The 13,503-nt window shown below is 44.9% G+C and overlaps 1 protein-coding gene across 4 annotated transcripts in view; it reads left to right on the top strand.

The window, feature by feature from the left end:
* Positions 1-13,503, top strand: part of BACH2 (BTB domain and CNC homolog 2) — a 191,277-nt gene that overhangs the window by 170,371 nt on the left and 7,403 nt on the right. For all 4 annotated transcript variants that reach the window (XM_061369810.1, XM_061369812.1, XM_061369809.1 and 1 more), the window contains one exon: positions 7,928-8,134. In XM_061369810.1, the coding sequence (XP_061225794.1) occupies positions 7,928-8,134 (207 nt within the window). The remainder of the gene's footprint in view (positions 1-7,927; positions 8,135-13,503) is intronic.

The raw sequence follows: 13,503 nt of genomic DNA, 5'->3' as shown, positions 1-13,503 counted from the left end.
CAGCTCCGCTTGTTATTGCTGCTGGTATGTTTTAGCAACCTCACACCATGCCTTCACTGACACCAAGGGCTGGGCAGCCTGCTCCGAAGAGCCCCTGCTGCATACTGCTAACAGCCCAAGTAGAGGAGGCAGACGGAGTGGGAGGAGATAGAGGTGTGAGGTTACTTACATAGCTGCCCACTCTCAGCTGTGGGAACGGTATTCAAGTAGTCTTCCCTTTGTGTGTGCATGTGTCTCGCATGTGCAGGTGATGGGTTCTGCCTCTGTTAAGTGACAGCTGAGATGGTGTTTAATGCCCGTGGCCCCACTTTGTTTGGTGGTGAACTCTATGCATAAAGGGTTTCAAAGAGAAATTATCCTTTAATTTCCAGGACTGCTAGAGAACGGCAGGGGAATGGTCTGGGGCTGAAGAGCAAGCTGTGAGTTTCCATGCAGATCTCCTGTGAGAAAGAGGGAAAAGAGCGCCTGCTCTAAAACTAGAGATGGCCCAGGTGGAGATGCTGCAATGATTGAATAAACTGTCTGCATGAAGTTCCTAGTTTGAGGAAAGACTTAAATCATGGAGATGTGTTGTGGAGCCCAGAAACTGAAAAACAGACTGGGTGTTTTCGTAGCGTTTCATTAGGAAACTGCATGACCTGAGAGCATCTGGGTGAAATCACATATCTGGCTCCTTTGGTAATGCTGAAATTCTCCACTGAGAGTTTGTGCTTCAGCATGGGGAGCAGTGAGTGCATGTTTGGGATGTTCACATGCATCGAGCACCCAGTTTAGAACCAGCCTTAGTGGTGGGCTAGGCATGAGAAGAGCGAAGTTTATTTTATCCCTCAATCCTTATTCCAGCTACATTCTAGATAGAAGTGGGTGGTTCCTTTAGAGTCACAGAATACCATGTTGGAGGGACCTCAGGGATCATCTGGTTCAACCCTTCTTGGCAGAAGTTGCTTGCTTAACTGTAAGGAAGGTCTGGGGAGCCTCAGGTGTGTCAATCCCTGTCACACTGTACTGGTGGCTTTGAGAGGACAGTTCTTGTTTGGCCCCATATCCTGAACTGGGGACACTGCAGAGGGGAGAGGAGTCTCCTTGGGAGGCTGTCTGTGATACTGTGTTTAGGACCTCCCTTGGAAGCCCTATGGCAGAACCTCTCTGACAATACCAAGGTTATTTGGTGACGTCCTGCCTTTATGAGAGGTGGAAGGGAGCAGAGAGTGGGACTGCGGGGAGCATCAAATCTCCAGCCACATGTGCTGCTTGCTCAGCAAGGGCTAATATACAGCATGAGGCAGCAAAGAGGGTGGGAGGTTAGCCTTTTGGGTTTTGATGATTAATTAGCTGTCGTAATTGGCTAATTGTGTGGAGATGCTGCAGCAAAAACAAACCTGTAAGAGTCAAATGAGAAGGTTACAGGGACTGGTGGTGGTTTCCCAAAAAAAGTATGTGAATGTGTGCAGGAGACCTTGGATGACAGGAGGGACAAGAGGAGCAAATGGGTGGGAGGCCAGCTGGGTGTGCAACTGGCAGGCAGATGTTTGTGGCTCTGGGGCAGAGCTAAGGAAGGATTTGCTGCACTCCTACTTTTGCTGCAGGTTTCCTCCTGGGAAGGTTTTCTGTGCTGTGCTGAGCAAGGTTTCTCCCTGGGACTGCTGATAAGGTGCTTTATTTTCCTTTTTCCTTTTTTTTTCCCCCCCTTTTTTTTCTCTTTTCCCCAGGGCATTTTAAACAGGACTGCCAGGCATTAAAAATGTGAGGAAATTAATGCTCCACGAAGTTGCACTGCACAGCCCTGAACAAGCCAAGGGTAAACAGATCACACTGGTGCTTCAGTGCAGATTTTGTCTGTAAAACAAATTTGTAAAGGTTGTTGCCAGTACAAGGAAGGACTTTACAGCCTCATTAAACAATGCTGTGTTTGTACAGCAACTTGGGGGGTGTACCCTACAATCCTGCAAGATCCTCTGCTGTGGAAGCTGCAGTGAAGGATATGTTAAACCCAGCAGTAGAAAATAGCAGCAGGAAGGTTTGATGTAAGTTGCTTTACCTACTTTTAGCAGTTTGGCTGCCATTAACACAGCAGGAGAGGCTCACAGCAGTCTGAAAGGATCTGCTTTCTGTCCTTCACCTGCATGCAAGCTTCAGGGGAATCTTTCTCCATTCCAGAAATTGTCATTTTGCCCGTGCTTTCCTGGTGACTTCCCAGATGGGTCCCTTGGCCCATGCTGTATCAGATCACACAGTGTTTGCTGGGCTTCTTTAAAAAAGCCCTGATAAGATAGCCTGGGGCAACACACAGGTGGTCACATGGGCTCTTCTGCTGTGGGTGGGCTTTCATTTGGGCGATAGAAATAAGCCTGATGGACTCTGACCCTCAGTTATCCCATGGGGCTGCTCAGTTCCCCAGGAATTTGGACCTTGTTGGTCTTGACTTGGCTCCCGGAGTGCTGTTGGTCCCAGAATTGATGTCACAAAACATCAGTTGCCAGTGTATCGATTGTGTGTGAAGTAGGTGAAAAGTTTCTTCTCTCTGCTTTTTTTGGACCGTCTGCTCTCCTGCAGGTGGATGCTGTTTAGGAGCATATGCCCGAGTTGTTTGCTGCCAAAAGTGGGGTGCTAGGGCTTGACATGAGTGCCATGTGGGTGAAGATGACCCTGCTCTTTCACCAGCCTCCCTGTCCCATTGGGGTCAGAGGAGGTGACAGTCCCCATGACACCACTGGTAAATCCTTTATGGGATGTTTTTGCCTTTCATTTTCCTTCCTGTTAAGGAATGGCCAGAATCTTCCGAGATTTCCCTTTCTTAAGGCTTTGTGATAGAAGCAGCAAGTGCAGTGAGGGGTATCCCCCTCTTACAGAGTTGCAGGAATGGGGCTGTTACTTGAGCTGCTAGGACTTTACAGAAATATTTAACAGTTTGTGTTGCTCTTTTCACCCAGCTCCCTCAGGCCTCCACAGGTTGTTAAAAATCAATTATTGGGATATAATAGTAGAGAGAAGACTTATGCTCAGTGCTTGTAGGCAAGTTCTGACAATCCTGCTTAAAATAGCAACAACAAGACAATAAGCCCTGAAATAATGAATTGCTGAGAAGGAAGTAGTCTGTCAATCTGTTAACCTACTTAGGAACAGAAACTTCAGCACTACCTACCTTTCTTGATACTTCTTTTCTTCAGCAAATATCTGTGTTTTTTTCTACTAGAAAACTTGTAAAAAATATTGTACTACAAAACCAGCTAAAAAGAAATCATCTCAGTCTAATTTGATGAGTGAGTTTTCTTAGGGAAAGAATAAACAAGGGTAGGAGGAGGTGAGAGGTGGAGGTTTCCAAGAACTATTATTATCTAGAGAATTGCATTCAATGTGTCTTTCATTTGTATTTCAAAAGAATTTCCCGCCTGGGTTAGTGACTCACTTTTCAAAGGGAATTGCAAAGCTAGCGCAATTGGACCATTGAGGATATTGTAGGGAAATAACCTTCAGTGAGAGCCCAGATCCCTCCGTGCTAAGTGACAGGCAGCCACCCTTTCTCTGTTCATCTGATGATGCTTAACAAAGTACGAGAAATCAGAGGCCCGTTAAAGGGGGTCAACCAAAGTTGCTCTACCAAAAATCTACTGGAGCTGTCCTGAGTTACCTAAGCTGAGTCTTCTTTGTTGCTTAATATTTCTGCTTAATGAAGACTATTACGTAGAAAGCGCATAGAAACATAAAATGGTTAGGGTTGGAAAGGACCTGGGGATCATCTAGTTCCAACCCCCCTGCCATGGGCGGAACATCTCACACTAGACCATGTAAAATACATGTTACAGTGTTAACTTGCTTTTGCATGTAGCTCCTCCCCAGAATTTGGTGACCAGTCACCCCAGCTTTCGTGACCTTACTGGGTTTACAAATCTGAAAATAAGAAATTTACTCTCCACATTCTTCTCCGATGGATATTCCCCTGACCGGGATCCTCAGTGGCATCAGCAGAGCACTGGGAAATTCGTGTTTGGCAACATGTGGTTAAACAGAGTCTTGTTAACCATCGTTCTTGCAAGTTGAACTTAATGGCAGTTTTGTTCTCTTTCCCCTCTTCAATAGGAGCTGTCTCCATGCTGGTAGCAGAGAATTACTGGATTACAACACTGAGAGTTTTCCATTACAGGCTTGACATTTCAGGAAGGTGCTTTTAAACACTGTATTAGTTTATTGCAGCCTACAGTCAATTCTGTTAAGCCCTAAGCTTTAAGTTAAGATCTTGCTGGAGCTTTGAGGACTCTCCAGTTCTTGAATTTTTTTCTGCAAAAGCAGATTGGAGTGCCACCCTCCTATGCCCAGTACATAGTAACTTTTTCTTATGCCCAGCAGGCATATCCTTTTAGTTGCTGTGATGTTAAACCAAATTTGGGAAGTTCCTTATCTTTAATAGCAGTTGCCAGCTCGAGGAAGATGTTGAAATTTAGATACAAATAAAGAATGAAAAGCTAATGTTACTCATAAAATAAAGTTCTCAACACTTGATGCTTGTATTTTAATGTGAGGGAATATGGAGTCTTGGTCCTTCCCTTTGTTCCATAGAAAAGGAGAGGGGGAGAGCAGTAGCAGCAGTAACTAGTACAGTACGTGAGTGGTACAGCAGTAACTGGCATATGATCCAAACTGAGAAGCTTGAAGTAATTAATTGGTTGTATATGGGCCTTTCATGTGCTGAGTCAATGGCTGTCCCCATCTCTCTAGATTGCTGCTGTTACTTAGCCGCTCAAAGCAATGACATTTACACTGGCATCCCAAGCTAATACAGGGGAGAGAAAATGCCATGAAATCATCAACAGGTTTTCGTTTGCCACCAGTGTGGGTTGGCTGTCCTCTCAGGAGTGCATTACCCGAAGCCAGGGGCAGTAGAAGCCACAAGCAGTGGCAGAAAATGCCAGTTTATTTGTTTTGTGGTGGAAACAGAGCTGCTGCTGCAGGGAAAGAGTAGTTGTGTTGATAGGGAAGATTTGAGAGCTCTGTGAGGTTAGGTCTGGCTGGAGTAACTCCTGGAAGGAGAAGGGATCCAGTTTGTATTTGTAGTTTGAAATAATCATAACCAAATAACCGAAGAGTAGACAGTCATTTCCTGTGTAAAATTCATAGTTATTAAAGGAAAATTTTACAAGAAAACATACTTGCTGGGGGTTTCTTACACATCTTGGAAAAGATTAACTGTCCTTTTTCAGACACCACAGGTAAGATTTCTCTCACCTACTTTAGATACTGTAAAATGCAGCATCTTCTCTAAGCCTCATGCCTGCTCCTTCTGCAGCCAGGAGGAGGGAGAAGCATTGCGGGATGCATTGGCATCTGAAGGCTGCTCTGTCCTCGATGCCAGCTAGTGAAACCATTATTTCAGACAGTTCTGAGTGGGTCAGATGAATCCCACCCATGCCACAGTGGTTGGCTCTTACAAATTGACTTACCGCTCTGTTAGGATAACTGCCAGCTGAGAGTCTTGCCCTGTGCCAGCATAGAACACTATTAGCCTCTCATGGCAGCAGTATTCCGGTGCAGTTATTCACTGTCTCTGTGCCAAAGCCTTGGTGGTTGGGTTTTTTTTTTTTTCAGTTGACAGCAGATTTTGGAGAGGGAGACAGGCAATAAAAATGCTGTGAATGGTGAAGGAAATGAGTCTGACTCGCTTCCACTCTCCCTTTAATGATTTTAATCCTGCGCAGTGCTATGCGCTCCTATGACAGGAGTGGGATTATGCTGGGTTTACTGATAGCAGTCTCTGGCCTGCTGTGTAGATGGGTCTATTTTCAATCCTTTTTTTTTTTTTTTTAATATAAATTTCTATTTATTTTCCCATTTCCTTTAACAAGTTCTACCTGACAGATAGAAGTTGCTTCCCTTTCATTCCGCTTCCAGCAAGCACATCTCCTCCTTGCAAGTGAATGTTTTGAAAGGAGAGGGAGGAAGAAATTGAAGTTAACATCACTTTCTGCTTTTGACTTAAGAAAATAAGGAAAAACCGGGCAAATGCAAGGACTTTTTTTGCAGTGAAACTGTGGTGTCTTTCAGAGGAGAGCACAAGCTGCTTTCATTTTCAGACCATGGTTGAAGCTTGAGAGAAAAGCAGGTGACACCAAGTTTATGTTGATCGTCCAAAGGCTAGGGAGGGGAAAGCAAACAGGTCTCATGCCATTAGTTAGCAGTCTGTAAACAAGGTAGTCCACATCACCATGCCTAAGGTCACAGCCTTTGTGTGTACAAGCAGGAATTTGGGGGGACTGGGACAGTTTGTTGTTTCTTGCTAGTTTCAATTGGTGTGTCAGGTAATGTATTACAGTGTGGTGCCTGGATACATATGGCAGGGGGACAAGGTTCAAGGCCTGAAACCATCTGAAAGGATGCACTGAATTTCACGTGGCCCAGACTTCGAGATGCATGGAGCAGTGATAGAAGAGTGCAAAAAAACCACAAGGTCATGAGTAAAGCAAGGAGATGGATATCGGAAGGTCCAGGTGCCCAGCAAGGGTCTGGTGCCAGAGGCCACTGCTGTGTGTTGTGTACATGTGTCCTCAGCAAACTGTTCTGCATAAACAAACTTAGCTTTCCAGTGAAAATAACTTATTTCTATCTATGCTGTTATTTTCTTTATCTCGGGATAGTTGAAGTGCATTATTTAAAGACAATAACCATGTTTTAAATAGAAAAAGTAAACCTTTCCGACCCGTATCTTTTGCTTGGCTGGACCAACTTAAGTTATATCTTCTTTGGTAGCCTGCATGCAGAGTAGTCTTGTTTGAGAGATCGGGTTGTACTAAATCCGGACAGAAATGTAAATATTTACTGCCATCTTTTGGGCAGTGTGGGTATGACTCAGAAAAAGAAGGGGTCATACTCAGCTGTCATTTCCTTCAGCCTTCTCAATTGATTCTTATTTGACCACCAAACACAGCAGTCCACCAAGGAACATATTTTGGATGTGAAGCAGGGTTTGTAGGGAGAGGTGTTCACTTTGACTGGAGCAAGCTGGTAGGTCTGGGAAGAAAGCTAACAGAAATCTTTGAGTGCATCCACCATTCTCCAGGTTTTGAGGCAGTGTGTGTTCATTGCTCCAAGCTGTCAGGAGTTTTGTGTTTTGCTTTGCTTTAATGCATCCTCAGTAAGAGTTGGAGAGATGGTTGGAATTGCTGAGGCCAGAACCTAGAGCTACTGTTGCATAGTCTAGGTTAAAACTGGGTGGCAATTCATGGCCCAGAGAAGAACGGTTTACTGCAAGTAACTGGAGTTTTAGACTGTTTGGGTTTTTTTCAGGAAATGTGAGTTGGGTGCTCATCAATCTACAAAAATACTAGAATGTCAGCAAACATTGGTTTAGCTCAAAATGCGTATGGATAAATTACATCACACTCCTCTGACTCTTTCTTCTTATATGGTGTACTGCTCAGTTGAAATGTTGATTAGATGACCTTTACTAATTGCAACATGGTATTTTCATCTATCTGAGGTGTCAGGTTGCATTTTTAATCTCACACCTACTCAAAATTGCAGTCCTGCAAGCCATGCAGAGACAGGTTTCCAGTTGTGGTAATAGCTTGTTCATTGAAATTAGTTTGAAATTAATAGCAGTGAGGTACCTCGCTGTTTTTAAAAGGCTGCATCTCTTAGTGGACAGAACCTTCTTTTAGTGCAAGGAGATCTGTTAAAGCTTTTTAGAATGATGACATTTTTACCTGGGACTCATCTGCATTGCTGATTTCAGTACAGTTATATCCGATCCTTACTAGCTGGACCTCCTCAATGTGCCACAAGGGAGTGTTAAAAACCTGCTCAATGTAAAACTTTGTGTTTTGTTTGTTTAGGGCTTGGCAGCATAGGTACTTACCCTTCCGCTCGCTGTTGTTCTGCTTGCATTCAACAATCAAAATATGACTCTTCCCTCTTGTTTTCTATTTGTTTGGTTTAGGTGAAACTTCCTTTTCCTGTTGATCAAATCACAGATCTTCCAAGGAATGATTTCCAGATGATGATAAAGATGCACAAGCTAACCTCAGAGCAGCTAGAGTTCATCCACGATGTCCGCCGGCGCAGCAAGAACCGAATTGCAGCTCAGCGCTGCCGCAAGAGGAAACTGGACTGTATTCAAAACCTAGAATGTGAAATCCGCAAGTTGGTGAGTTGTGTGCTCTTGCTGTGTCTCCACTCACCCTCATGGTGCAGCTTGCATGGCACTTACAGTAATTCCTGTCCAGCGTTTAGTGGATTCAGTCAGTTTTTACATGAGTAAGTGGAGCCACTAGTACGAAAAATTAATATACAAAAATATATTGGTATGTGTGTATATAATGTTTATGGGAAACAGAGTGGAATTAGGCCTAGATATCTCTTTATTCTGATACCACAAGAATGAATTGTCAAATGAGTTGGAAGAGGAGGGAAACCTGTATCACAGCTCCCTTCTTGCAGTTTAACTTACTCCCAGTACTTACAGTGCCTTCACAATGGCATTTCCTTATCCAAGCCGCATCTCCATGCCTAAATACCATAACAATCTGTTCATCATGGATTTGTGGAGTGCTCAAAAAAGGTAGGTATGAAGAGAACTTCAGAGATTGTCTGGTCCAAACAGTGGTGTGGCGGAGCCAGATTCATCTCTGCATAGCGATTTTCTTTCTTTTTTGTGTGCTAGATGGCAGGTCAGTGTTTCCAGGATATTTCTGGTCGCTATGTCTTTAGTTCACTTCTTTTTATTTACTGAGCAAATGGCAGAAATGGAAGGGGAATTGAAAAGCCAGGAATGTGAATATCCAGACAAGTGGGCATCTGTTGGTGTATGTCAGTGGGATGGCAAGGGTATGTTCCTCCTTGCTCCTGCTCTCTTTTCCTGTCTAATGCTCCTGGTATGGCATGGACTGAAACGCACACACACACCGCAATTCAAGGACCATCTAACACAAAAGGCCTATTCCCACTCCACATTGCACTGGCCTTCATGTCCTCTGTGCATGGTTCAGGTGGCAGCTGCTGGTTTGCCCCAACCCTCATTGACGTTTGTGTCTCACAGTAGTCTACTGTGGAAAGGAGAGCAAAGCATGCTCTGCTCGCTGGCCAGAGCACATCGGGGGACAGGTCTCCTGTGTGCCAAGGTGTCAATGGACAGTGCTACCACATTCTAATCTGAAGTGAGTTGACTGGAGCAAGGCTAAGTGTTTGCTTAGGAAATTCCTCTCTCTTTAAGTAACAAACACCTCAGGTGTGGTTTGGGTGGCTACATAGAGATGTCTACAATATAGACACTTGCAGTGCAGCTACTTGTCCTAGTTTCCTTTATAGCCAGTGAAGAGAAATGACAAGGTTTTTTTTGTCTCATCCAGTGCTGCAGGGGCGGTGACATACAGCCCAGAACTGCCTGTTCCTCTCCATTGCTAAATAAGATCACCTGGAGAGCCATGTCACATGTAGATATTTTAGCTGTAGGAAACTAATCTGATAAAACTCCCTTCCTTTGTGACCATGCCCCTGTGGTCTGAGGCTCCTTCTCCTCTTCCCCCATCATCCCTTGCCCATTGAGAAAGCAAGATGGTACACAACAAAAAAAAAAAGGCTCGAGACAGGGGTCATGGGGAAGGAAATGTCTACGTGGGTGTCACTCAGCAGGAGAGATGCAACACTGGAACATCAGCGTGGGTTAGAACCTCCTCATCTGTTTGAAAGCCCTAAAAGCTTTCAGAAACGTCAAAAAAAATTTGATGTAATAGCCCCAGTTCAGCTGCTGTGAGAAATGTGGGTGTGCAGCATGCAGAACTGTATAGTTCAGTTGCATTACGAAGCATAGATTTAGGAGTCTAGCATTAGACCCAGCCTTCAAGGATTTGAGCAATAAATTAATTCATTCACATAGATAAAACAAAAGGAGTTTAAGTTGATTTCCTTACTGAGATCTCTGTGTGCCCATCTTCTGTTAAAGGTTATTTGGAGTCTTTGACTTAAAATGTCTCTGTGCGCATTTAAAACATGCTCTGTTGTAGGTTGAACATGGTGGGTCTTGGGAGCTAGGTACTTCTTGTTCTTGTCATAATAGTGGCCTTTAGTGTAGGCTTTGTCATGCTTCATTCTCTACACAAGCTGTAGCAAATGTTGTATGAAGGAGGCATCTGTTGGAAGAAGCTGAGTTACAATCATCTCACAAATGGCAGAAAGCCATATGACTTTGGGTTACTCACTGCCTCTGCCTATCTGCGTCACCTGTGTAACAGGGATGTGACACTGGCCCCATAAGCTGGTTGAGAGGCGTAAATCATCAAGGCTTGTGAAGCCTTTAGATACCATGCTGCTGAAGTCCTGGGGAAAAAAAAAGCAGAGGTTAATATCAAAGCATTGTTTGGAGTAGTGCTCCCCTGATGCAAAACAAACAAAACATCGAAGGTAAATAAAACAGTGAGCAACTGTTAATCCACAGTGCATGTGGGCTGAGTCAGAGATTCTGCAGGGCGAAAGAGCGACTCCTCATCCAGGCTGTCAGAAGCAGATCCAGTACTGGCTGATCTGGTGATGAGGATGTCTCTTGTTCTTCAGAGCAGAGCACCACTCTTAAGGGCTGGGCTAGCAGCAAGGTGGGGTTTCACCTGTAGCCTTTACTTGAGAATTAATTTGGGTTCTTTGGCATTATGCAATCCTCTGACATTACTGTTATTGTCTAGCATATTCAACCCTGTGTATAGGGAAAAATAATACTTTTAAGGCCCCTTCTCTCCCCTGCACACACACACATCTCAGGGAAATGAATGAAAAGTGTATGAGTGACCTTGTGGTCCTGATCCTTACTGAATTTCAGGAATCAAAACCCCTTTGAGGTGCAGAATTCTTCAAAAGAAATGTATACTTAGCAAGCCGGACTTGAGTATGTAGCAATATGTAGTGAGTGAGGCAACTGGGAAGGTACGTGCTGGACCTGTTTGTGAACGGAGAGGGACTCTATGACGTGGTGCTTGGAGGCTGTCTTGGGCACAGCAATCACAAAATGATGAAGAGTTTTTGATTCTAGAAGTAAGGAGAGAGATCAGCAGAACTGCTACCTTGGACTTCCAGAGGGCAGACTTTGACCTGTTCAGGAGGTCCAAGCAGACCAGAGGTTAGCAAATATGATGCCCATGTACAAGAAGGGCCAGAAGGAGGATCTAGGGAACTACAGGTCTGTCAGTCTGGCCTCAGTGCCAGGGAAGGTTATGAACAAATCACCTTGAGCGCCATCACATGTCACACACATGATAACCAGGTGATCTGGCCCAGTCAGCATGGGTTCATCAAAGGTAGGTCCTGCTTGACTGACCTTATCACCTTCTATGACAAGGTGATCTGAGCAGTGGAAGAGGGAAATGCTGTGAATGTTACCTACCAAGACTTCAGTAAAGCTTTTGACACTGTTTCCCACAGCATTCTCCTGGAGAAGCTGGCTGCTCATGGCTTGGAGGGGTGTATTATTGGCTGAGAAAAAAACTGGCAGGGTGGCCAGGCCCAAAGAGGGGTGGTGGATGGAGTTAACTCCAGTTGGTGGCCAGTCACCAGTGGTATTCCCCAGGGCTCAGTACTGGGGCCAGTTCTGCTTAGTATCTGGTAAGTGGTCTGGATGAGGGGATCAAGTGCACCCTCAGTAAGTTTGCAAAGGACACCAAGTTGGGTAGGAGTGTTGACCTGCTGGAGGGCAGGAAGGCTCTACAGAGGGATCTGGACAGGTTGGATCGATGGGCCGAGGCCAATTGTGTGAGGTTCAACAAGGCAAAGTGTCAGGTCCTGCACTTGGGCCACAGTGTCCCCATGCACACTACAGGCCTGGGGAAGAGTAGCTGGAAAGCTGCCAGGTGGGAAAGGATGTGGGGGTGCTGATTGACAGCCACTGAACGTGAGCCAGCTTGTGCTCAGGCAGCCAAGAAGGCCAATGGCATTTTGGCCTGTATCAGAAATAGTGTGGCCAACAGGACCAGGGAAGGGATTGTACCCCTTTGCTCAGCACTGGTGAGGCTGTACCTCGAGCACTGTGTTCAGTTTTGGGCCTCTCACTACAAGAGACATATGCTCCTGTGCTGGAGCTGATCCAAAGATGAGCAATGAAACTGGTGAAGGGCCTGGAGCATAAGTCTTATGAGGAACGGCTGAGGGAACTGTGGTTGATCAGCCTGGAGAAAAAAAGGCTGAGGGGAGATCTTACTACTCTCTACAACTACCTGAAAGGAGGTTGTCATGAGGTGGGTGTCGGTCTTCTCCCAAGTAACAACTGATAGGACAAGAGGAAATGGCCTCAAGTTGCACCAGGGGAAGTTTAAATTGAACGTTAGAAAAAATGCCTTCACCAGAAGGGCTGTCAAGCATTGGAGCAGGCTGCTCACAGAAGTGGTGGAGTCACCATCCCTGTAGGTATTTAAAAGACATGTAGATGTGGCACTGAGGGACATGGTTTATTGGTGGACTTGACAGTGTTAGATTAATGGTTAGACTTGATCTTAAGGGTATTTTCCAACCTAAACTATTCTGTGTGATTCTGTGGGAGCTCGTTCTGAAAATGGACATTCATAAAAAAAGACAGTCACGAGATGTGCAAGAGTATAGAGCTGCAAAATTAAGCTCATGCAACTATAACGTTGCCTCTCAAGCACTCCTGCCCTCCCTCCATACGCATGATGTCCAAGCAGGTAGTCTGCTTCAAGATCTATACTCTTCCACTTAAGAGAGCCAGCAGTAAAACTCCACTTGACTTCACACATCATCACTGGAAATTCCTTTGTCATCTTCTGTCCACTTTGTGACCAGTAATTTCCAGTCTCCTGAATTGTGTAGTGCTCCTGGGGTTTAAGCGGTTTTCACTCAGTGGGGTCTTTTTTATGAAATACCTCTTTCTCCCCCTGCACTTAATTCCTGTAAGTCACCCATCTTGTTGACGCAGATGGTTTCACCGCAGACAATGAGCGTAATGGTCGTATCCTCTGAGCTTGATAGGTATGTTTTTTGCCTGCTTTCCCTCTTTATCCATCTACCCACTTACATTTCTTTTTTTCCCTGCAAACTCACAGCATATTCTCTTCCATAATTCATTATCTCAAGATGTACTTGAGCATCTGTTTATTTTTTTATAATTTTTTGCTTTCTTGATAGATTTATCAATATTTTAGCAGTTGGTTCTTTTCATGTGCACTGCTCTCTTTCTCATTCGCACAGCTGTGTGCTTCTAGTGCAGGCTTCAGACCCAGGGCAATACTATCAGCTGTCAACAGCCACCCATAGTTGGATGATCTGAGTTGTGGAGTTTTCACACCTCAGATGCTGAGGCAGCTTGGGTTTAGCGGTGTTACTAGGTGAGGTACACAACTGCGCTGCTTTGGGGGCCAGCTCAGCTCTGGAAATAGCTCTGGTATTCTACAAAATCTCATCTACTCCTTTGAGCTATATACCCGTCTTCCTGGGACAGCAAGTGATGCAGCAGGAGCATCCCAACCAGTCTGCGCTGAGTCAAAACCAGTTTTTAGAGGTGTAACTCCAGGTCTGGCTCTG

Source organism: Neopsephotus bourkii, unplaced genomic scaffold (assembly GCF_033783945.1).
Source record: "Neopsephotus bourkii isolate Nb327-2 ecotype Australia unplaced genomic scaffold, CSIRO-AGI_Nbou_v1 NB_1511, whole genome shotgun sequence".
Lineage (NCBI taxonomy): Eukaryota > Metazoa > Chordata > Aves > Psittaciformes > Psittacidae > Neopsephotus > Neopsephotus bourkii.
This window is presented reverse-complemented; position numbering and strand designations above follow the sequence as displayed.